Here is a 26986-nt window from a genome sequence, read left to right as displayed (position 1 = left end):
TCAACATTGTAACAGCAAACGATCTCTGCACAAGATGGTAAATGTGAACTACCTGTAGTGCCAAAAGATAAGCTTTACAATTCAAAACTTTCTGGATTCAAATCCCTGCATTTCTAGTGGGAAATATTGGATGTGTGATCTCGGTGAACAGATTCTTCCCGCAGTAAGGCCAGTGTTCAAAACCTCTATTGGTCATAAAGAATCTAAATTATTAAGAAAAAATGTGCATGTCTAATGTTCTTTTAATTATTCCAGTTTTTTTTAATTAAGTAGATATTACAAACTCTGCTCTTTTTATATATATGCTCATGTTTAGAAACAAAACATTTCCTTTTCTGTGCTTAGGTTCAAGAGATATTGTAAAGTTTTTAATCTAGGCTTCAGGAATACCAGATTAACTTCACATGTAATTAATCTTCACACAAATATTAAAATTAGACAGAAATCTGTTTCATTTATATTATAATAGATTAATAATGCATGGGAAATGAGACTGCTAAAATTATAGATAATATGTTAAGTGTTTTAATTATTTAGGAAAAGAAATGATGTAGCATTAAAATTTAGAACCAAAGCAGACTGTAATTTTTATGTTTAAAAATAACAATCAGTTAATGCAGTTCTAGGTTACATTGATGCTGTTCTCAGTGCATACACAAAGTTGATTACAATTTCTATATTACGTGACAAGAAAATATAACCATTGAAGAAGATGTATTGAAGGAAGACTCTACACATTTTAATTTAATGTTACAGAAAAAAATATTGTCTTTAAACTACTGATATATCTTACTGTATTAAATTATTACAGAATTCTGTAATAACATTGTAGTCATTGATATAACTAATATAATTTATACCATTAAAAGAAGAAATAAATGTATTTGTTAAATGTTTGTAGAGGTTATGATTTATGGCGGTTACATACAGAGTAGGAAACTTTGAAGAAAATATTTATTAAGTGATACTATACATATATATTTATTTCCTATTTGTCATAATTTCAGAAAAGTTATTATTTTTATCACATATTGCTATAAGTGTTTAATCATGTCAAATCAAAACACTCTATTAAACTAGGACATATGAAATATCAAAAACATTCCCTCTATGAATATTCACTGTTTGGAGATCTAATCATATTTTTTTTCTCACATTAACTGGAGAATGTTTTAAAAGCTGTCAACATTACTGTGTTGGGAAATGTAAAACTGATAAGGCAACAGTGCATAACCTGACATATTCCCCCATCTTTGCCCCAATTTAGTTTATTCTATAAATGTGTTAAAGTGCTATTACGAAGATGAACTTTGTTTAAATATGTAAATACATTCTTACTTTTTATGCCTAAATTTATGAAATTATTACTATATTTCAGAATTATATATTTAAAGGGGGGGGGCAAAAAGGCTGTTCACCCAGCCCTCTGACAAAGGGACTGAAATCTCCTTTTAAGTAACGTGGATTTGCTTTGGTTGTTGCCTGGCTGGTGTCATCTTTTGTTCTTTGTTCTTATGATTGTATTATTCTATTGTCCTCTGGGTTTTTAATCTGGTGAACTGCACAGAGAGTTTGGGAGTTCAGCAATGTAAAAAACTAAATAAATATTTAAATAAATATAAGCTCAATCAAGACCCTTGAACCTTGAATACTGTATAAAGAAATAAATCTGCTGTCAGAAGCATTTCAATCTTCTATCTACTGATCAAACTCAGGATTGAAATGATAAAAATGTGGCTTGCCTTAGAATAAAATATAGTTATAAATATTCATATTTATGAAATTAAGTACTTTTATTGTATACATACTGAATCATAATTTTATTGTTACTTATATGTTATATACTATATTCTATGCAGTAGAAATTAAATTTGGAGTTCCAACCTTTCAAACATTTACTCTTATACTTACCAATATCATAGGCCAGGAAATCAGCAGAAAAACATTTAGCACCATTACTTAATGAAGTATCATTATGAGTGTTTCCACCAAAAATTAACATTGCTCCATTCATCAAAACAGCCGAGTGGAGATATCTTGCAAAACCACTTTCTTTTAAAATCATCCTATTGAAAAAAAAAAAGAAGACAGAAAAATAAATTTCAAGAATTATATCACGGATAGTTTTGAAATAGGCCAGTAAAGAAACAAGCTGTAACTATTCGCTCTTTTCTTAAAATTTCTTATTATCTTAGGGACTTTTGAAGTTACAAAAATAAAATGTAATAAATTTATATTAAAACATAAAATAAAATATAAAATATAATTTAGGTGCCCTTTTTTTCAAATCCAATATTTTCTCTTTCACAGCAACTTTTAGACATTTGAATTCATATGCATCAGTTTGGATGGTGATATTTGATAGTTTTTTTGATAATACCCCTGAATGAACACATAGAGGACCTTAAAGCCTGAAAACCACAATGCAGTAGCAGTGAACCTTCTCTGCCTATGCAATTTTCAAATAATGACTTCCAAAATCTCTTAATGATATTGTTACTAATGCCCTGTCCTCTAGCTATAACAGTACGAACAAGCCTTTTATAGCTATTCCTGCCAACACTCCAGAAGACAGGCTTAAGATACAGAAGGATCTGGACAGACTTGAACACTGGGCACTAACTAACAAAATGAAATTCAATGGTGAAAAAAGCAAGGTTCTACATTTAGGCAAGAAAAACCAAATGCACAAGTACAGCATAGGTGGCACCATGCTCACTAGTAGTAACTGTGAGAGGGACCTCGGAGTCCTAGTAGACAATCACTTAAATATGAGCCAGCAGTGTGCTGCAGCTGCCAAAAAGGCCAACACAGTGCTAGGCTGCATTAACAGAGGGATAGAATCAAGATCACGTGAAGTGTTAATACCACTTTACAATGCCTTGGTAAGGCCACACTTGGAATACTGCATCCAGTTTTGGTCACCACGATGTAAAAAGATGTTGAGACTCTAGAAAGAGTACAGAGAAGAGCAACAAAGATGATTAGGGGACTGGAGGCTAAAACATATAAGGAACGGTTGCTAGAATTGGGTATGTCTAGTTTAACGAAGAGAAGGACAAGGGGGGACATGATAGCAGTATTCCAATATCTCAGGGGCTGCCATAAAGAAGAGGGAATCAAGCTAATTTAATTTGGTTTATACACTATACATGAAGTCTAAGATTTTAATAAAAACTTCTTGATCACATTGATGATCAAAGATGATTCCCTGTTCACTGTTTTCTACACTCCTCTGTGTATCTACTATATGTGAACTAATATTTCTCGTACTGTAGAGCAGTGGTTCTTAACCTGGGCAATATCGCCTCCCAAGGGGCGATTTCATTTTTCAGGGGGGCGATGGAACGAAAAGGGGCGACACGGGGGCGAAGGAACGAAAAGGGGGCGATATGGGGGCGATATGGGGGCGATGGAGCAAGGAGGTTTGGGGACACTTTTGAGACTTTTTCGTACAGTGAATCGCTGTATATCTGTCATACAAAAACATCAGATTGCTCGCTATTAGTGGATTGAATTGTGTTTTCAAATGTTCTCCAGCTAGCTTCAGTACAGAATGCCGTACATATGCTAATATGCATCGCTTATCTTCATGCGCATTGCGCAGCAGCCTCTACCCATACAGTGCTGCGCCATTGGCCAGAATGGGCAGTGATGGAGGGGGGAGCACTTCGGATTTCACATTCCAGTTTGAGTTTTCGGCTTCATTTTTGAATTTTTGTTGTGCTCTGTAAAACATTTTGTGTGTCTCTTTGTATTGTACTTTTTTAGCGTGCACTCCAGTTCGATATTATATTTTCTTTGTGTCTTTTTAATCCTTTTCATGACTATATATACTTTCCTCAAATCTTAATTTAGTTTCAGAGTTTTCGTCTTGAAATTCTTAGTTCCTGCATTGCGGTTTGTTCTTATGCCCTTTTTATATTTCTTTTTGCATCTTAAATTTCACTTGTAATTCAATCATTAAATGTTACTGTTTTTCTTTTCAGGCATTTCACTTTCTTGCAATTGAATTTTGTTTTCAGTGGTCATTACATTTAAGTGTCTTGAATAAATAAGATAATAATGAAATACATGTATCACAAAGTTTGGGAATAAAGTGACGGGTGGCACCAAAATTTTTCACACAGTTGAGATATGGGAAAAAGACTGGAAATAAATTATTTGCATCGATATGCCTTGATGACAATTTTAAAGAAAACAAAAAAAGTGTTTGCATAAATTGAAGAATTATTTCCTATATTGTGATTGAGAGGTTATGTTGGGGGAGAGAGGCGATGACAACTTCTGCATTGGCTCAAGGGGGCAATTCGTTCAAAAAGGTTAAGAACCACTGCTGTAGAGTGATTTTATTTCTATTAATACATATATGTGAAATCTCTGGTCCTCTGGACAGAGGGATAAGGGGATGATGAAAGTTGATGTTTAACAATATTCAAAATATTTAGCAGTATCAACTATTATCTCAGAAAAAAAACCAGGTTGAAACCTAGTGCTAGAATGCTATTGTTTTCTTTACTGAGTAAAGACAAAGCAAAAATTTCATTTCAGTATCAAACTTAAAGCACTCGTATAATCTGAATATTCAATTGTTTAATAAAATGTATGAGAATATATGTATACATACTATAAATATACATACATAAAGACACACACACACGCACACATATACATACATATATAAAAAGATTTAGGAACAAAATCTTACCATGTTCTAGTATTAACTTCATATTTATAAAGATCATCAACCAATCCATATTTATTACTGGGCAATGCTTTGTAGCCTCCATGAACATACACGGACTTTGTTGTGTCATCATAGACACTGGTATGGCCATATCCACCTTGTACTATTGCTCCTTTTGTTTCTGGTACAAGCCAAGAATTTGATCCTAAGATATAACAGAACAATAATTAATAGAAATGTAATAGAAATTCATTATAATTTACTAATTCCTATATTATAATCAACATTCTTAGAAAGCAAGAAATCCTTTTGATATGTTACTGTTTATAATTCATTCCCAAAGTAAGCCTAATCTGTTAAAAGTTGATATACAAAAGTATATACAATAGTATCCAAATTATCAACAGAATATAAACATTATCTTAAAAATACAATATCCAGTGTTCTAAAAATTCAATCAATTGAAAATGTATACCCACATTAATATGATCAATGATATCATATCACTGATATTTAGTATCAAATTAATAATCAATAAATATTTTTATTGTTGGAATGTTTCAACAAATTAGATGGAAAAAACTAATATAATCCTGACCAAGCCAGGAAAATCCAAACCAAGCCAGCATTACAACATAAGGCATTCCAGAGGATGCCTTATGTTGTAAGGCAGAATATAAGGCAGAACAGACTGATTTCTATTTGGTAGACCGGGTGTCTCACCCAACAGAGTAAAGTAAGGTAAGGTAAGGTAAGGTAAGGTAAGGTAAGGTAAGGTAAGGTAAGGTAAGATGGAAGATATACATATCCTTCTATCGGGGTGATAGAATTACAAATGAGGCAGCAACGATCCCCAGAGTAGATGACGACCCAGCAAAAGGGGAGGGAGACCAGGTATGGAAACAATGGGATAGCCCTCTGCAGGATTGGGGCGATAGGGCTACAGATGAGGCAGCGATGACTTCCATGGGAGGAGGTGATGGACCAACGGCGCATCACAGTCGTGAGTTGGAGATAGACACACAGAAGCGACCAGGAACGAGAGTGGGGGGGAGGCCGGGAGCAGGAACGCCCAAATAGCTGCTCTTCACAGGACTGGGGTGTGGGAGTTATGGGTGACACAACAGCGACCTTGGGGGTGGGGGAAGATGACAGCCCGACAGAGCACCCGAATCGCAGCTTGAGAAATAACAACTGAGATCACTCCAAAACGGGAGGGGAGACAAGGTGCAGAGATGGCTGGACAGCCACTCCCCGGGTGCCTGCATGCGCACCAGAAGAGCGATTGAAGATAGGAAGACAACCATCAGGGCCATGGGCAGATTTCCAGGTGTAGAGAAACTCAGCGCGTTACGGACGAGCACAATCAATGGGCTGATGACGCACTCGAGAAGCTGGGCGCAGAGGCAAGCGGCTAAATAAATGTACACTTCAAAAATGTGTTTACTGTTCTTCAAGTGTCAAGCATCTTTGGGTCTTAAAATGAAGCTTTTTTTCACCTTCTCTGACTATTGTGAAAATTATGGTGTTCATGGATCATCTATGAGTCTCAGTAGGAGAACTTTATGGATGTTTTTATTAACTTGCACCTTAAAGTGTTTCTGGACTAATCCACAAGGAAATTTATTTTCCTTTGGTTTAGCAACACTACATACACTCTGTAAGAGTCTCAGTGTGCGTTTCGGGAAAATACAGAGAATATTATTACTTTTCTTTAGCTAAAGAAACATAGTGTTTTAGTATCTTTAGAAATTTTTAAAAACAGTATCTACTGCACAAACTTGTTTGAATTAGTAACCATATGGTATCTGCTCTCAATGTCAAGAGTTTCTTTAGATTTGTTTTTAAAAAGGGCCGTATTGGCTCAAAACAAACACTTTTCCCAATATTCCCCTTATGAAAGTACTATAGTTCCCTCTGCACTCCCATGGAGACTTTGCCAAAATGTCTCAAAGAAAAAATAAATTAGAGAAATGTAAGGATACTTAAGTTTAATTTATTTTTGTAATATACTCCACAACTCTTCTTCGATATCCTCATTATAAGTACATAAATCAAAGTGGTAATTGTGTTACTGTGTACATTGTTTTGCCCTGTTGAATTAATTCTGTTTAAAGTACATGGATCTTGCATTATCCTGCTGTTTGGAAATCAGGATAACAAGAAGATTTAGGCCACTATTGAAACCAAGGGCTTGGTTTTACAAAACCAGCAGGCTGAAAGGGATATGGATATGGATATGGATATGGATATTTACTATACAACTCATTGCCCAGGATAGAAATCCAAAGACAATCTAGACAAATGACTTTCTAACCTTTGCTTGATCTTCCAATGAAGGAGAATCCATGACTCTAAGAGGCAGATTGTTCCACTGTTTAATAGCTCTTGAGGGTAGGAAAATTATTCTTTATTTCAAATTTAAATGTCTCTCTGCAAAGCTTCCATTTTATCTTATCCTCTTCCTGTCACTGCCTTCATTTACTAACTCCTAGCTTAGTCTTCCTTAAGCTAAACAACCCAGTTGCTTTAATCATTCTTCTTAGGACTTTGCCTCCAAGTCTCTCACTATCTCTGTAGTCTTGTTTCTGGTCTTTCCAGACCTCTTTTTTGTAAAATAGTGACAAAAACCTGGACAGCAGTCTGACTGGTATACCATAGCACAACTATCACCTTCCATGATCTCGAAAATATATCTCTACTGATATAGCCAAAGATATCATTGGTATTTTCAGAATATGTAGCACACTATTGGCTAATCTTCCAACACTGTTATTTGTCTACCAGGAAATCTAGATTCTTCTTACAAACTACTGCCTTTCTAGGACATTCCCAGATAATTATGCCAATCTGATTGGTCTGCAGTTGACTAAGTCTACTTTTGTCCCATTTTCTTAAAGACCAGAAAAACATTAGCTCTTCTTCAATTTTCTGGCACTTCCTTGTACTCTAGGATTTTCTGACATTACATCTGTCAGGTACTTAACACCATGGGATATAGTAAACTACAGTTGATACAAATAGGCTTATTTGTCCATGGATCAGGCCTGTGAGTATTCTTTTTCTTGTGCCATATCTGTTATTGGACGCTGGCGATCCTGTTTTTATCAGCAGCCGCACGAAAAAGTGCTGCTGAATTTTGTCCAAATCAATCCTAGATTTTGAAGCCACGATGTTCTTTTTCTGCCTGGACCTCATTTGCCTTCAATCTTTCCCTGGAGGATTAAATGGAGTATGCTGTATTTTTCTGGGTGTCGCATCACATGTCTGAAATATTCTAATTTTCGTTTTTAAATTATTTTGATGATTTCCCTTGGCTTTCCCAGGTGGCTTATCACCTCCTCATTTCTGATCTTGTCAACCCATCTTATACGTAACAGCCGCCTGTAAATCCACATTTCAAATGCTTCTAGTCTCTTCAGGTGGCCTTCTGTCAGAAACCAACTCTCTACTCCATAGAGCAGGATAGAAAAAATATAGCATCTGACAAGCCTGATTTTCAGTCTTAGGCTTATGTCGTGACTGCAGAAGACCTTTTTCATTTTGAAGAATGCTGTTCGGGCTTTTTATATCCTTGTCTTTAGTTCAACGGTCATGTCCCAGCTTTCATGTAAATTGGAACCAACGTGCGTGATCCTTTCAACTTTTTCTAGTGGTATTCCTTCTGAATTAATTGGTGGTAAATTAACAGGTTGTTTGCTGATGACCACGATCTTGGTTTTTGAGGTGTTAAGCTTCAAGCCATATTTTTTCAGATATTTCTGTGACTCTGTTGATGAGGAGCTGAAGGTCTTCATGCTTACTGGCAAGCAGAACTGTATCATCAGCATATCTTAAGTTGTTGATCCAAACACCATTTACTTTGATGCCAGCATTGATGTTCTCCAGTGCCTCGTTGAAGATAGAGTAGATATTGAACAACAGTGGAGACAGAATACATCCCTGTCTAACCCCTCTTCTTATTTCTGCATCAGCTGAGTATTTTTGGTCTAGTCTCACATTTGCTACCTGATGCCAATACAGATTCTTTATTATTTGGATGTCTTTGTCATCTAGTCCCCCTTGTTTCAGGATTTCTAATAATTTGCTGTGTCTTATTTTATCATGTTATTTCTACAGGAGCTGCATTGTTTACTATTTTGCTTACAACTGCAATTCAGAGTGCTTAAGACTTACATAATTTAGGATCTATGTAACAAAATCAAAAGCCTAATAAGAATCTCTACTCATTGGTACATTTGGCAGGAAGGGATATCTAAGTAGATATACTCTTTGTGGGTATATCTTATGGAATATCTAATCCCTAAAGTCAAGGATGGTCCCATCCCTCATGATTTTCTAGAAAGAAAATTTGGTTATTCAAGGAAAAACTGTGCAGGACGTCTATTAAGAGAGACATAGTGCCATGAATGAATGTTGTATAAGGATACTTTATTTTATTTGTACAACAATGTATTCTTCTTTATTGAATTATTGATTTTAACTCTTTATTCTACTTAACTTGGTAAATACTCAATTGTCAACTGCAACTAAGGCAGTATAAAACTTAAATAAATAATTTTATAAGAAAACATACAAAGTTACACTATTAAGATAAATGGTAGAACTTCTAGTTTAAAACCATAACACAAAATAGCGGGATTTAAAATTAAGAGCATGATTCCTGTTCAAAGATTTTCATTTTATTAATAGGATCAAACTGTCATACAAAATTAATATCTATTACTATTCAGAGTTTTCCAATCTATGTTGCTTTGTTCCAAAACTCAGTTTATACTTAGAGTCACCATCTGGAATTTTAAAATTCAAAACCATCCAACTGCTGTAGGTCTAGAGATAAATCCTGTACAGGAATTCAGGAAAATATACTACAAAACGCATTCACCCTTAATGGAATAGCACTAAAGAAATAAAATGAAACATAAAAATGATCAACCTCAGAAAATAAACTACAAAGTAGAGACAAGATTCTGCAAACTAAACCTTTGTAAAGCAAATGCTTACAAAAAGATCTGATGGCAAACTGTACTTTCTTGTATCATTGTGATTAATATTTGATGCTGACAGTCTATTATCATTATAAAGAAATATACACAGTTGACAATATCCTGAATAATAATAACTGCTAACTATGCAAATTTTTTGCCATTGCTAATAGTTTAAACCATGAACTGAAATTTATTAAAATGTGCTTTGGAGTAGAATCTATTTTACGAATTGTTTACTCATACATATATTTTATAATATTTTAAAGGAAGTTATAAAGTGGAATTAAGTCCTAGATTTCAACTTTAGCCCCAGTAATAAACTATTCAGTAGACAATGACATTTTCATTTCTGTTGTTAAATGAAGCAGAAGCTAATTTAGCCAACCATGTATCTTCCATATAATACTGCTTGGAATTCCTCCAAGGACACCACACTTAGCAATATAATTTTAACAATGTTAACTATTAATGAACACTACAATACCACAGTAACGTTACTTGTGGCATGATTCTCATGTTGTTCTCATTTTTCAGGATTTAGCAATGCAGACTAGAACTATGCATGGTCTGAAAGTGATTCAGAAGAAGACCTCTTTACTATTCATTAAAGCAGTCCAACGTTTCTCAGGCTTCTGAGAAGATCCTATTGTTTTAAGAGTTACATTAACTTTAACTAGTAGCTTTTTTAAGTATTTTTTCTAAGCTCACCCCAAATCCTGAAAAAATCCAGATTGCATTAATGAATAACAATAAAACTGAGTACTAGCACATTAAATTGAGTATTAGCACATTAAAAACTGTACATTTTCAGCTTTTTAAGTTTGACTATCTCTGGCATGGAAGAATTAATTGGTCCAATATTTGTTCTTGACTTTTTCAAGTGCAGAATTCCAGTGGGAATGTTAAGACTCAGAAAAAATGTAGCTAATATTAACATTATTAGAAATTATACATCTCACTAGTATTAACAGTAGATTTTGTGCACAATATTTTTATCTTAATAATACAATTCCTCATTTAACATCAAAACAGCAAAATTTATCATAAATATTACTATAGCTGCAAACAATGCTATCAGTTTTTAGTATTCATAGTTGGATGGGCTACAAGATTTATAAAAAGAAAGTAATGTTGCCTACCTGTGTATTATATTAAAAGTTCAGCAAAAAGTTTTTGTGGTTTTTTTTTTAAACAACTAAGAAACCAGTTGTTATTTCCACAGTTGTTATTTCTACAGTGTAATCAATCATTTCCCCAATTTACCATTGTAGGCATTGACTAGAGAATTTTTTTTTCAGTTCCATAAATTGGAGGTAGGGGAATTATCTTAAAACCATAGCTAAGGAATAATATCTTTGCACAGATAAGGATCTCAGTGCAAATATAACATTTTCACATATTTTCTCATATATGCAAACAAAAAAAAATGGATAGATTCATGGCTGCAGTCTATATCTTTAACCTAATATGCAGCTTATCTCTTAAAAGCATGATAAATACATATTGCAGATGTTACGCTTGATGGACAGAGTGAATCTTTATATTCAGAGATAATACTGAGGTGAATACAGATGCTAGAAAAAAAACACTAAAAGAAAGTAATCATGGTATGCTTATGGCACTCCAAAGGCATCTAATTTGGCCACTGGGAGAAGCAAGATGCTCAATTATATGAAACTTTTATCAGGACTCTTCTGATGTTGCTTTTTCTCAATAACAATAACTTACCTGTATATATTCAAATCCCTTGTTAGATCCTATCTTGGGTTTGTTTTTGTTTTTTGTCTCAACTTAAATACAAACTGCATAATGCATTTATTGCTATTCATTATTTTTATTTCTAAAATTAGCATACTACAGCATTCAGGCAATGACTAGGAACAGGGAAGAAAATCCAGCTAATGAACAGGCAATACTAGTATTTAGTCCATTTCACTGTTATAAAAAGATAATAACTGGAGTTTAAATTATAATTATTGATATTGGCTACTGTCATAATCCTGCTTACTTAAAAATGAAGCATATATGACTCATTGGAATAAATACTGTAGCTACCAATTAGGCTTGAAAGCATCCTATGCACAGTTTTAAAAAATGATAAATACCACGGAACTTTATAAAGAAATACAATTTTTTATAACTACATTATATAATACAGAAGAATGCATTTCAGTATTGTTACAACCAAAAAAAAAAAAAAAACCTGTCTAGAAAAAAACCCAGTAAATTACTGATTTTTTTTTAGGTCAGAAGTGAGCAATATGGAACAGCAGTGCATCCTGCTGGATTATAGTGAAACTGCAGAGTTCAAAATTGTACAGAATTATTAATTATTCATAAAATCACAATTTATACCTCCCCCAAATGATCTTAAATGGTGTTAAAATTAAGGGTGGTCAAAGCTGAATTATTTCTTTGAAAGTAAAGGATGTGGAATCAAGTATGTGAATGTCAGTAATATTAAGCATATCTTTCCAAAAATATATTGAATACGGGATTTTCCAGGACCTGCATAGTATTTACTTTTAAGGCAGCCTATTCTGAGAGGGGTTTTCTCCCCACAATTGTCATTCTGAAAGTGCCTGTTTGCACATTATTCATATAAGTTAATTCTAAGCTACTTTGTGAAAATAATTTTTACATTACATTCATTTTACATCAAAGATATCCTTTTCATGTAACTTCTAAAATTAACATCTACATCTATATCACAAATAATTATGTGTAATTGTTTAAAAATGTATAAAATATACAACTTTGTCTATGATCCAGAAGAAACAGAAATCAATCTCATCCATACATCAGTATTTATTTATAAAACTAATAACTATTAAACAATAACATGCTGCAATAATGCAACTTTCATCTATTACCAGTATTTTCCACAGATAGTTGCAGGAAAGTTGATCAGAAAAGGAAATTGATGTTAGACCATAATGTTGTGTTTAAATTACTGTTGTGTTTAAATTGTGTAGTGTTTAAATTACTGTTTTTTTCTCCCCCTCAATACAAAATTATATAAACAAGCATAGAAAACCAGATCCAGACTGTAAAGGTTAGGTTTCACTAATACTCCAGTTGAAACTAAGGGAGCAACTTTCTCATAAAATTGTAATGGGTGCTATTTAATAACTTTTTATTTACAACATTGCAATTGATTTTTTTCAAAGTTGTCTTTTAATAAAAGAGGCATTTCCTATGTGAAAGTTTATTTTTTTCATTTTTTTCAAGTTAATATAGCTATTACAATATTGTATTAAAATTAAACTTAATTTTTTTTGTTAATACATATTAAAAAAACAAGAACTGCAATCCATATTAACAGAAGGGGAGAATTTAAAACCCTCATTAATGTATTTCCCATACTAGAATTCCTATCCAAACTGAATGATGCCTATCTAGGATGGGTTAAAAAATACCAGGTGGTAGGTATAAGTACAGTTTATCCCTTATTCTCCCTTGTTTCAGTTCACATCAGGGAAGTTTTAATAAATTCAAAACATGAAAAGACAACTTACTGATGTAATACTCTTGAACGCTGCTTGTATAGCCATATATTACAGAGTAACCAAAAATCACAAGCATGATAACATCCCTGCTGTCAAGTTCCACTATGTGCGCTGAGTGACCTTCAACTGCATATTGTTGGCCATGAACAAGCACTGCTGGAATCCGGATGCTCCAGGTCTGACTCGGTATGTTGAAAATCCATAATTCATCTGTGACATTACCAGTGTTTGTTTCAATTTTGCCTCCATACATGTAAATATCATCCTGTTTTAAAGAAGGGAATATAATCATTAGCTAAACTTCAGATAAAAATACAAAATACACAAATATAAATGTTGAGTTGTGATATCATTGTTTTCACATTGGAAATAACATGGACTTATAATATTAATTTATACTACAGGAGCTTATTTCTGTGAATTTTTTTTTAAAACCCTCCTTTTTTCACCAAGAATTTATTGTACTAAAGACAAGGTATATTGATCAACGAGCAATGACAAATTTAACTGCTTTTTTAAAACTCCACATATAACTGTAAATTACAAATGAACCTTGGTGCAGTGTCAATTGTAAATACTTTCTAGCAATTCATATGTATAAAATTTCAGAGTAGATTATTGGTTCTGCAATTATTGTAATATTACTGTAGCTGCATAATACCACATTTTAATATTCTACTTTTTTCTAGCCCTTTTTTCCTAGCCTTACCTCACTCACTTTCAACTACAGTTTAGTTCTTACCCAGAATAACTGGGAAATGGTGGTGGGGGGGTGTTACTTGAACAGTTTCAGACTAGATTAGACTACTCTCCTGTATTCCAATTATAAAAAGCAGCCTTACATGATCAGATGCCTCAAACAGCCTTTTTAAGTCAAATTATTCCTAGCTTCCTTATGCTCTAGGATTCTTATTCTATGACATTTCCAATCTTCTGTGTACTACTGCCATTTTGACCCAAACTTCTCCCTCCCCAACGAGTCAGAATAACCCTTCTGTTTTCTTCACATTACATGATTGCCATTAGTATTTTGATATTATTGTCTTCCTTCCCTCAGTGCATATTACAATCATTGCAAAATCTTTTAGTAAATTAAAAATAAGTTTTGTACTACCATAAATGGATGTTCTTTACAAGTCTCTCTATTATCTTGTTCATATTATTCCTTTAAAGTCATCTCCTGACATCTACTTCTGTACAATCTCTACATTGCCAAACAGTAGTAAGATATAAGGGTAAGAGGTAGCCTTGCTTACCAACCACTCATTCAGTAGAATTACAAAATTACAATAGTCCCAAAAAATAACTTTAGACTAAAATAACTTTATGTAGGATCATTTACTACTTTTGCAGCCTTCCTCAATCTGTTCAAGGGTTCCCCCCCCCCTTTTTTTCCTCCCTTTGCAAAGGAGAAATATGGGAGAGGAAGGGATTGGAAGGAAATAAGCTATTTGCCCTTCTAGACTTGAAAACAATGTAGTTGCGCAGCAGCCTGGGGCAGTAAACAGGTATAGGTAGTCCTCAACTTATGACCACAACTGAGTCCAAAATTTCTGTTGCTAAATGAAACACTTCTTAAGTGAATTTTGCCCCACTGTACCATCTTTCTTGCCACAGTTCTTAAGTGAATCACTGCATTTGTTAAGTCAGTAATACAGTTGTTAAATGAATCTGATTTCCCCATTGACTTTGCTTGTCAGAAGGTCACAAAAGGGGATCACATGATCATAGGACACTGCAACTGTCATAAATATGAGCTGGCCATGCACTTGAATTTTGATCATGTGACCATAGGAATGCTGAAATGGCTATAAGTGTGAAAAACAGTCATAAGTCACTTTTTTCAGTGCTGTTGTAACTTTGAACGGTCACTAAATAAACTGCTATAAGTAGAGGACTACCTGTACTCAAAGATGCCTAAAGGGAGAAGAGTGGTTAGGGAACAAAACAAAAGCCGAAAGTGTGAAGCTATTATCTCTTTCCAGTTGGAAATCATAGTTGCAATCTTATGATTTCCCACTTAGCAAGTACTTCACTTAGGGCCAGAGTTCCTGGTTCCAATTTGGTTTGTTAAATGAGGACTACCTGTAGTTTCATTTTAGTATCATATTACAATCTGAGTATCTTCTTTAGATGACAATTGAATAAATTCAGATTTACTTTGCTTTTTAAATATTATTGGTGGGTAAATTATAAACCTGTAAAAATTATAAGAGCATCTTGAGAAATAATCCTACCTTCCTATGCCTTCTTTATACAACTGAAAATAGTTAGGACTAAGTCTTATTTCTGGGGTTTTCTTAGAATCATTATGTTCAAACTTCACAGAGCCAAAAGAGTAATATAATCAGCCAAAATTACTGATTAGATAATTTATCTTCCAACTATGCTAACTGTACACATGTTGTACTTTTGACAAGAAAGGTTGATTTGATTTGATTTGATTTGAACTGTGCATAATTAGACTTTATGCTGATGAGTAGTAGATGGCTGGAAATCATGCCATCAGTCTCCCAACTACCAAACAAATTCCAATTTAAAGAAACACCATGTTCGCTGCAACAATTCTTTTAAATCCATATTAAATGTTTTTAAACAAAATAATATTTAAACCAATTATTCTTGCACATTGCTATAATTTAAATCTTAATTTAAACTTACTATATTAGAAAAACATTTAAAAGCTTTTATTAAAAAAATCAGTTTTTGGTTTGAGTCTCGATTGTTTTGCAGTTTTTCCATTCAAAAACAGAATGGAAATGTTGTTCCCCTTTTAAAGAATTGTGAAAATCCAGACAACAATGCTAAAAGAGTGTTTATATTTTCTTCCAGGATTTCAAGACAGACATGTGGTGAAAAGAATCCCCCAAAATTGAAAAACTGCATTTAATATCTAATAGCACGTGAAGCAACCATACTAGGCTGCCATATGGACAATAAACAGATGGTGCTATCAGTTCTGACAGGACTAATTCTACTTGCTGAAAATAATGACAGTTTGATATGGGTATTTATTTGCATCCACCATCCTCTCTTTCAGCAGGGGATCAACACTGTCAACAGCACCAGGATTGTTTTTAAGAACTTCAGATCATTCAGCAATATATACAATGACAGCTATATACTGTAAATCAAAATTATATTTTTATATTTTTACTGTTAGCAACTGAAGATAATTATATATAAAATGATATGACTAAATCAGTGGTTCTCAACCTGTGGGTCGGGACCCCATTTGGGGTCGAACGACCATTTCACGGGGGTCGCCAAACAAGGCTGTCCGCCATTTTTTTCCCTTTTCTTTGGCCACGCCCCTGGCACCCAGTGATGTATAAGTGGTTGGGGGTCACCACAACATGGGGAACTGTATTATGGGGTTGAGGCATTAGAAAGGTTGAGAACCACTGGATTAAATAGTTGTATCATTTTATATATAATTATCTTCAGCCTTTCATATTACATTGATTGACATTAATGATGTACAGAAACATTCTCATCTGCATCAAAGGTCAGTAAGGGTTTTGAGACAGATGAAGCTTTCGGAAGGGTGTTAATCTCAGCTAGCTCACTGTCCACATACAGAGAATTTTTGTTAAAACGAGGTATAATTCTACAATGATTAATATGGGAAAATACATGAATTAGTTTTTGATAGACTAGAATAAAGTTTTCAGAAAAACTGGACAGTGGGATCAAAGCATTCCATTTATCCTAAAATAGGTACAGAGGTATGGAAAAATGTCATATTCAAAATGAATGTAACAGTATGTAGGAATTAGCCTGGAGACAGGGAGAAGAAAAGGCAATTTAGTCTGTAGCATGAATGTGAGCAGCTCAGAAGGGACAATTTCTTGGACTTTAAAGGAAATGGGGGAAGGGAAGAATGTACTTTCAGACTTGCAAGACTTATTAACGTAACCTTACAATAAAATAGAATTAGCTCATCTGGCCATGCTTCCTGTCTGGTCTACCTCACAAGGCAATGAATGCAATCAAGAGGAAAATGTTTATCACTAAGAATGGTAGAAAAAAAGCTTATTATAGTTCATTAATTTAGAAAATACACATCTATTAAATAAACAGGATTTTGAATGAATTCTGGAATCTTTTAACTGAATTCTGAAAGTTGGTGCTAAATGCACCAAGAATAGTACACAATTGAAGTAAAGCATGTGGCAAATAAACAGAATGCTTCAAATCCATATCCTTGAAAACTTTGAAATCTAGGAAATTTAACTGACCCAAAATAGAGCTGCCCAAGCAGTGACATATATGCCAAATTCTCCAAAATATAAGTCCTACTAGAACTGCACTGGTTGTTGGCTGACTTCCAGGTGTAGTTCAAGGGTCTGGATATCACAAAGCTCAGAGTTTGTCTATGGCAGGGCTTTTCAACCAGTGATACGGGTACCACCTGTGGTACATTGGCACCTGGCAGGTGGTACGCGACCATCCTAGAAAAGTGGTAGTGGGGGAGGGGAATGAGCTGAACTGGTGGCAGCATCGCACAAGCCTGAGTGAGAGATGGCTGGAGCTACAGAACTCCAGGGCTCAGCGGAAGTGCCAGGATCAGCGCTTCTTTGGGGCAGTCAGGGCACAGCGGAAGTGCCAGGATCAGCACCAGGCTCCAGCTGTAGCTTGGCGCTGATCCTGGTGCTTCTACTGAGCCCTGAAAAAGCACCAATCAGCTGGAATGTTGCAACATCTCCAGGGTCTTGTGATTTACATTCAGATGCTTGGCAACTGATTCATATTTATGACGGTTACAGTGTCCCAGGGTCATGTGAAGTGACCAAAACCTGCTGCAACCACCCAGCAGATGGGGGGAATAAAAACCAAATGCCCCCCACACCACCCCCGCTGCCAATCCTCAACAGAAATGCTCACAACAATGAAAACCTCGAACAGGAGGAAGAGCGCAGCCGGCGGGCAGGCAGGTGTCTTGCTCAGCTATGCCTTGGGGGGCACTTTTTTCAATGCCATTGTAACTTCAAACAGTCACTAGGCAAACTGTTGTAAGTCGAGGACTACCTGTACTTTATCACTTTTTTCCTTTTTTTTGGGTCATCAAGTTTTTGACACCTTGCTAGGCGACTGGTGGTACTCGGATGTTGCCATATCCTAAAAGTGGTACAATGGGTGAAAAGATTGAAAAGCCCTGGCCTATGGGACTGCCCAGTCTCCATGCCTATCTGCTGCTATCCAATAAGACCAAGTAGAATAGACTCACTTTGTATTCTGAATCTTAGGAACTATAATCTGCAGGGCTCTTATTTTGCATTTTTTATCAGCATTGGAATGAAAGAGAGAAGAAAGAGAAGTTATTCTGTGTTCAATGAGGCTTATTCCTTAGTAATCAAATACAGGATTGCCTATTTAAGTTAGAATATGTGTCTAACTGCAGAGTTATTTCATGGAATGATGATTTATTCCAAAATGAAATGAGAAAAATGTATCCTTGATTCAGAATTCTAAAATACAGAAACCTTCAATACAGTGTTACTATGTCATATATAAATAGAACATTATAAGAACGAATTGAGCTGAGGGAATTGGAACGAGAGGAGGAGGAGGAGGAGGAGGAGGAGGAGGAGGAGGAGGAGGAGGAGGAGGAAAAGAACTTTTCAAATTTAATTTTGATGTACATACAAACCTGATATAAAGTAATAGTGTGTCCATATCTCTGGAGGGGCCCTTTCAATATAGGCACCACATTCCAAATGCTGCTTTCCAAATTATAGCTAAATGGTAAATAAATAAATAGTTTATTACCTAGAAGCAAAATTCTAGACTTATGTAATGCTTACAAATTAAAATATAATTTTCTGTTTGTTCCTGATATGCCATATAACAGTGGTGGCGAACCTATGGCACGGGTGCCAGAGGCGGCACTCAGAGCCCTCTCTGTGGGCACACACGCCGTCGCCCCAGTCCTAGGCCTTCAGCTGGGTTTTATAAAATCTTTTCGCTTTAGGTTCAATCAGTCAATTTTAACTTCTCGCGGGAAAAAAAAGATCTTGCAAAGTTGGAATTGATTGATTGAACTTTTTAGTCCCACCCAGTCTGCCATTACCACTGCAGCCACGCCCACCCAATGGGCCATGCCCATCCAATTGGCCACACCCAGCCATTGGGCCAAACCCACCCGGCACTCAACGATGCATAAGTGGGTTTTGGGTTGCAGTTTGGGCACTCAGGCTCTAAAAGGTTCGCCATCACTGCCATATAATATCTAATAAATATAATAAATTAGAATTTAATTTTTTGCAACTTTTCCTTATTCCACCAATATTTTTAACCAATAAAACACTATTTAAAAAATTGAATAAATTTTCAAACAAGATTTTCAATTGATTATTATTGAGTGTTTTTCTCAGTGGGTTTATGGCTTATCCTTAATAAAGAAATGAGCATTTTCTAAAAAGTTGGAGAAATTTATTTTGTGGGGCAGTTCATTTACATGAAACTCTTGTTAAAAAATATCATCAATTGTATGAAAGCTTTGGCAATGCCAGCCCAAGCTGCTGAAATTAAAGATATTTAGTATCCCTCCCAAAAGGGCAAAGAGTTTAAGCACAACACAATTATGATATTTGTTAATCAAGTATACAAAGTTTAAAAAACAAAATCTAAAATATGAAGTCATAAATTAAAATGAATACTACAATTTTGAAATTAAAATCCAGGTGGAAGAAATGCCAATTTATAGATAATCTGAAAAATAAGAAAATGGCGCTAAAATGCAGCTTCCAAAGAAGTTCATTTCTTAGGCCGGGGATAGTGGAACAGCCTTCTTTCACAGTGGCAAAATAGGCATTTATCTATGAAAATATTTTTACACATGCACAGAAGTTTCTTTCGGATATTGGTAGTAGGACTGAATCAGAAAATCTTACAAATGAGGCAAACTTCAAAATCGAATAAATCAGTCTTGCTATATTTGGACATATGTCTAATTATTCTGTGAATGAATCCCTGAATTTCTGCAATTTTACTTTCTTAAGGAAGTTTTGCATAATTTAAATGACCTCTGAAACTTTTTTTTTATTATTCATGTGTGTAAACCAAATATAAGTAAAAGCAGACAATCCTGCCATCCCAAAGGAACACCTCACCGCCACTGCCACCACCCCACTGCCCTCCCCAATTTATTCCATTAATCCACAGCATTTCACTTTCAATGATCTCCTTTTCAGGAAGATCTGAACTGAACCATGAGGCAACCAATAAAGCAAGGCAGGTGTAGGAGAGAGGAATGCTTTTCATTAAATTTTAATAACTTTACACAAAATACAAATATAGTTAAGAAAAGAAATAACTTACTTTAATACCATCTGGAAGGTACTGTAATTAAATGCATATCCACCAATTACCCACATAAACTTTCCATGAAGAACTGCCTTATGGGAAGCCCTGCTCACAGATGGACTAAATGGCTTCACATTAGGCAGAATCCAATAGGATTCCATTGAGGGGACATTCAAAGAACAATCAGGACCTGTTTAAAATATAGAGGGGATGTACTCTTATTAATTTAAATACAACAATTTTTGATAGCAATTATAATTGAGGTAATACAATATATAAAGTGAGCCAACCTCATATATTGTAGAATATTTAATGCATATAAACATTCTAAAAATTTGACAAATTGCATTATCATGTATTTTAAATGGCATGTTAGTTTCAAATTTTATTTTTACTGTAAATATTTTCATATATTTAAAAGAAGATTTTAAAGACATGCAGAAGATATGCTTCTGTATTACTTCTAGCTTAAGAAGGACAAATGTGAAGAACAGTGACACCAAGTGGTAAAGTACACACATAATTATATACAATAAAAATATATTCACCTTTAAAATATTATTCTTTTTAATTATGAAAGACAGTATATTACACATAAAACTACTGTACTCTATGAAGTAGTCAACAAAAAAACAGTTCATCTTGACTTTTAAAAACTCCTTGATCTATTTATATTTGAGTTTCTTTGTTTTATTTTAAAGCACTTATAACTAAACTTGAGTCCAAAAGAATCCTGGACTGTTTACAACACCAAACAAAACAAAAACCATAATTAAGTCAAAACCAACTATCAAAACCAAAAATTAACCCAAAAATAAATTAAAGTTAATATGTAGGATAAAATACAAGATAGGCACCCACAGTCATTAGCTGGGACTGAGAGCACCTTGGAATGAAATCATTTTGTTTATGAAGATGCAACAGAAAAGGCCTGTATTCCATTAGCCTCAAAGAGGGCAGAACTTTCAACAAGCCAATACTCGGAAGTGGGTCTAGATGCCTTTTGACAATCAATTTCTTTTATTATTTTATTTTTATGCACAACTTTAAGCATTTATAGTCATTATTAACACCTAATCTCTGTCTCCAAATTCCTCAATATGTGATTGATATTCCCTGTATTAGGTACAATTATTGCTGTAATTTTATTGACTATCTAAATAAGCGTGCCATGCATTAAAAATAAAGCCAGTATTAAAGATTGAAACTTCTTATCAATTTATTTGGCAGGACTGAATATAAAGATCTACTTTATCTCTAAAATTCATCACATTCTACCTGAAAAAACCTGTTTGAAAAGGTGTTTTTTATATATCAGTACCAATATAGAGAACAGCACTGTAATACATAAAATATTTCTTGCTACTTTGTTAAATTTTACAAATTATTGTGAAATTTTACAAATTGTGAATCAACAGGAATAATATTTAAAATAGTTATTTATAGGAATACCAAGGAAAATATACACAATAAGAATTTATATCTGCTTTGACAACCTGCTTAAAACTTACACATTACTTATTAATTTCTCATATATATTTCACTTTCTATTAATTTTGACCATATCAAATACATAAAGCTAATACACAAATGAAAATAGAAAAAAAGAAAACAAAATTTCATAATAAATCATCATCCCTACAGTTAATCCCAATCTAATCTAGGTATTCTGTCCTCTTTGAGATGGCCTTTGAATGAGGAGTGTGTGCAAATTGTCTCAATATTAATTAATTAATGACAGTGAATTATCAGAGTGTAAAAGTCTACATCTACATTGAGTATTTATGTGCACTTTACACTTACAGGAAATATAAATGCTGGTTTTCTTGCTCCAATACTCTGGACAACTCCTTATACCCCCAGGTGCACATGCACTCATGCACGCACAAATACACACATACACAGGGATAGAGTTCAATATATTGGAGAACTGTAAGCTCTTATACTGCCTTTATTGCTGATACTGTGGTATCTATCACCACACAATTTTATAAACAATTACAATCTAATTAAATTTGTATACCTGAACCAGGAGTTTAATGTATCTGTATACATATCATGAAATCCAAGCCAAAAGAAGAGAATTAGGATAAGCACATATCACAGCTTGCAAATATGAAAATATCTGAGTTATTTTACAAATTACCTATTTTAACATACCATACTTTGGTAAGTTTGTTAAACAAACATATAAGGGAATACACAGTATTTGACACCTGAATCCTGTTAATAGAATTTTGCTATTAAATAGTAAAAGCATCATAAAGCACCAACTTTCCAACTTTGCCTATAAATTCTAGATTGTGAAAGGTGATTATGAGCATCATTACATATTCCAATACCAGGAATGACTTACTAGGAGTAACAGACATTTGTACTAATTAAACCTATTATAAAAAAAAACACCCCATGTTCCTTGAATCCCAATTCATAGTGATGGACAGAGATGGACAGAGATCCATCTTCAAATCTGATATGGAACTCAGGTGGAGACATACACAGAATGGAAATGCCTTAAATTAAAACCATATTTCTCAGAATCATGCATCAGATAGGGAGGACAAGAGACCAGAAAAGGGCATAGGCTTTAAATGCTCCTAACAAGTGCTACACTATCCAAACATATTTCAAATCATATTTTAGCTCTCAAACCTGAGTTTCTGCATATTTCTAGAGCAATTAATGCATGAAAATTTAGATTTAATTACTTTGTTTAAATATTGCCATATACAAATCTACAAAATAGATCAAATTTCCCAAGCAACTCAGTGTTGAAGTATAATTAAATAATGACAGACTGAATTTATTATTTGTTGCCTGAAAAACATTTCTACTTAAAAGCTACCTCTTATAAACCAACCTAGAATTAATTTGGTGAAAATTTAGACAGGACTAATTTTTAAAGGCTCTAGGCATCTTATATCATTATATTATACTTTGGTAGATCACAATTCTGAGACTGAAAATGCAATATTTCTACTAATCGGAATTATAGATATGGTTTATCACTGTATTTTTAAAGACGTCACTTTGGTATATTTCAATAATGGAATATTTGAATTTTGAATATTGGTGGAACAAAGCTTATCAATAGTAATAATAAATAATGTCTTTCCACTGCTAAAAGAGCTAAGCATGTGCATAAATGATACTGCATATCATTATTACTAATGTACAATAAGCTGCAATTTTCCAGTTCTCCCTTATGTTAGTATAAATGAGACAGTAATGCTAGAATGCACAGATTGAAAATTACTGAAATTTATACAAGTCTGTAATTGAAACATTAGAATTTATTTTAAAATATTTTAGAAATAGCTTGAACAATATTTTTTCACACTTAACTTTGACTATCATTGTAGATATTCATTTCAATATAGCCACCAGAGGTCACAATTGTTTAAAAAGATATATTAGAATACTAAATAAACTCTTTTATAAACGGAACCAAAGAAATTGGTGGAACTATTAAGAGCTTATACTAACATTAAATGGATTTGAAGCCTGCATAACTTTGTACTGATATTGCATTTTTTTTAAAAAGCAGATATTAAAAACTAAAATGTTTTTAATGATAAAAATTTTTATCTTTATAAATAATGTTTTAAAGAACTATCTGAAAGGCAATTAAGCATTAAAATTTAATTTCTTGCCCTGAGATAGTGCCTTGTTTTAACTACAGTATCTATTGCACCAATCATAGTGCATGTACTTTTCCAATTTATTCTCTCCATTTCTCCTGATCTCTCTTCACACTATATTTAATTCACACTATATTTAAAACCCCTTTTTATTCTGGTTCAATCTACTAACACTAAGCTTTATTTAATTCTTATTCTTATTGGTTTCTTTTATACTTTCCCCCCATGCCCCTATAATTCACGCAAATTTCAACCTTCTCTTGCCTTCTTTTGATGACTATACTAGCTTGCAGGATCTAAATTTTGGAATACTTTGACATAGCTTCTCAGGCGCCTTTCACTGCTATCTTTTAAGATATTTATGACTTAATTTTATTTTGTGTCTTTGAGTTGGTGATAATTCCTGACAACAACTTAGACAAGTTCCTGTTTTCTTGGCAAGGGTTCAGAAATGGTTAGTAATTCCATCTTGAGTTGAGACAGAGTGACTGGCCGAAGTCACCCAGCTGGCTTTGTGCCTCAAGCAGGATTAGAACTCAGTCTCCTTAGTTCTAGACTGATACCTTAACCATTACATCAAATTGACTCTGTATAAGATAAATTGAATATATTCAATATATTTAAGATTAAATCTGACTGAAACTTTTGAGAAAAAAAAATATTCCAAAGGAAATTTGGGTTTCATTTATTCTATGAAAACCAACTTTAAAAGAGAACCAGTTTGGAGAACTGAGAGAACCAGGCCAGAAACCAGGAAAAACAGGGTGACCTTGGGCTAGTCAATGCTGACTTGATAGTACTCACCAACTTAGTTTTTGTCCTTAAAGCAAATAAGCATACCTTAAATGATCGTATACCAGTGATGGTGAACCTTTTAGAGACCGAGTGCCCAAAACCACTCCGCTGAGGCCCAGCCAACCCTCACTCCACCCGCCCACCCCCGCCCTGCTCCACCCTCACCCTGCCCGCTCTCAGGGCCATCCACGGCCCGCCACAAATCGCCCAGGCAGCCTTGCAGTGCCATGGTGGCCATGCCCTCCGCCCACGCCCTGCAGCATCATCTGCTGCCCAGCTGCCATGTGTTTGGCTGCGCTGCTCTGCCTGGGCCACACCTGAGGGTGACTCTCCTCCGGGAGGGCTGCTGACGAAGAGGGGGCTATGGGGGGAGGCAGGACTGGGGCGACGGCCTGTGTGCCCACAGAGAGGGCTCCAAGTGCCAACTCTGGCACTCATGCCATAGGTTCGCCACCACTGTCGTATACAATAGACTTGCTGGACAGGAATACTATGTCAAAGATACATTTTTCCAAACACGCTTGATTAGGTGCCTTAGCTCTTCATAATAAAAAGCTATTTTGTTTCACACACAGTACGCATGAGAATGGCTAAAACTTAAAAGAGGAAAAAATACCCATTATACAATAATGTGTCAGAGCATGCAAAAATCTTTACTTGGGAACAAAATTATTTATTCATAAATTATTTATTTATAAATTTAGCAGTAGAAGAGTCATACATGAGGCTCTGATATATGCACTGCTTTTAATGCAAAAGAACCTCTGGTAATGATAAAGATCTGTTACTTAGGAATCTACTGTAGGTATCTAGCCATATTTATGTGTTAACTTCAAGCTTACATCCTGCAGTACCTTCTTTCAAGCTTAAGTGGTAACAGATCTTTTGCTAGAGTTTGTATCCTGGAATGCCTTATATCAGTTGTTTCAAACTGCTGGGCTGCGGACGTTTGCATCATGTGACGTGGCAAGTTTGAAACCTGTGCCTTATATGGTCTCAGCTTGCCAACTTCAGACTACACACCATTTTCCTTCTAGTATCTCCTGTTCCTTCTTCCATGGGTCTGGAGATGCCACGAGCATCCCTCACCAGCTAAAGGATCTGTATTACTCTCTCTACTTCCATCCGTTTTTCAAATGGAGCTGACAGAAACAATACAGACTAGGATGTCTCTTCCCCTCCTTTTTTCTGCTCAAGCATCTCATTCATAGAATTTCCCTTTCTTTTTCAGTGGAAGATGCAATTTATCTTAGCATGCCACAAAGGATTTTTTTTTAAAAAAAGAACAGATATTAACAGTTGCCATTTTTATTGTCACAAGTTCATCTCAATCTGCAAGTAGAAAACGATACAAAATATCTGAAAAATTGTCAGAGAGAGATAGTAAGAATGGAATAATTATTTTACAAATATCTGTAAAATGAAATAAATAGCAATTCATGAATAAAATACTGCCAGCTCCAGGGCTATAAATAATTTTACAATAAGATTCTACCAGTACTGATTTTGATTAATGTTGAAATTAGCAGCTTCAATTATAATACAGCAAACTTTCTTTCAAATTTTGGATTATTAAATATACGAAGGTTGAATAAAAAGTAATGACTCCAATGTTGCAAGTCAAAAGCAGTTGACAGTATTGATGTATTGGAAGCTCTGGTATGTTCTTTCACATTGGTTCTTTCCTTCAGTTGGCAGGAATTTGCTGTGAGAAAAGGTTCTGAAGTCATTTTTTATGATATGCTCATTGCTGCAGTTTAAGCAATACACTGATTGAACTTTTGACTGCCAAGGAAATCCTTCTGATTGAAACTCATTATTGAATGCAGGTTATTTATGATAACTGTTTTGATATTAATACTATGCATCACTGGGCCAAACATTTATACTGGGAAGAGTGGATTTGTGATCTTTATCACAAATGATACAGATCAAAGTGGACAACCTGAAACAGCACAAATTTCACATCAGAAAGGTTGATGAACTGTTTATGGACAACTGATGGACACAGAGCAATTACCATCAAACTTGGCATTTCATATGAACCCATGGGTCACA

At 34.4% G+C, this 26986-nt stretch overlaps 1 protein-coding gene across 4 annotated transcripts in view; it reads right to left on the bottom strand.

Annotated features, from left to right (window-relative positions):
* ATRNL1 (attractin like 1) overlaps positions 1 to 26986 on the bottom strand; it is a 523512-nt gene that overhangs the window by 448614 nt on the left and 47912 nt on the right. For all 4 annotated transcript variants that reach the window (XM_039352770.1, XM_039352769.1, XM_039352768.1 and 1 more), the window contains exons 6-10: positions 20508 to 20682; positions 18838 to 18925; positions 13194 to 13449; positions 4709 to 4892; positions 1912 to 2066 (exon numbers count right to left, since the gene is read on the bottom strand). In XM_039352770.1, coding sequence (XP_039208704.1) covers positions 1912 to 2066; positions 4709 to 4892; positions 13194 to 13449; positions 18838 to 18925; positions 20508 to 20682 — 858 coding nt within the window. The remainder of the gene's footprint in view (positions 1 to 1911; positions 2067 to 4708; positions 4893 to 13193; positions 13450 to 18837; positions 18926 to 20507; positions 20683 to 26986) is intronic.

This window comes from Crotalus tigris, unplaced genomic scaffold, assembly GCF_016545835.1.
Source record: "Crotalus tigris isolate CLP2741 ecotype Arizona unplaced genomic scaffold, ASM1654583v1 scf7180000018468.2839379, whole genome shotgun sequence".
Taxonomy (NCBI): Eukaryota; Metazoa; Chordata; class Lepidosauria; order Squamata; family Viperidae; genus Crotalus; species Crotalus tigris.
Note: the sequence above shows the minus strand (reverse complement) of the source record. Positions and strands in the feature narration are given on the sequence as shown.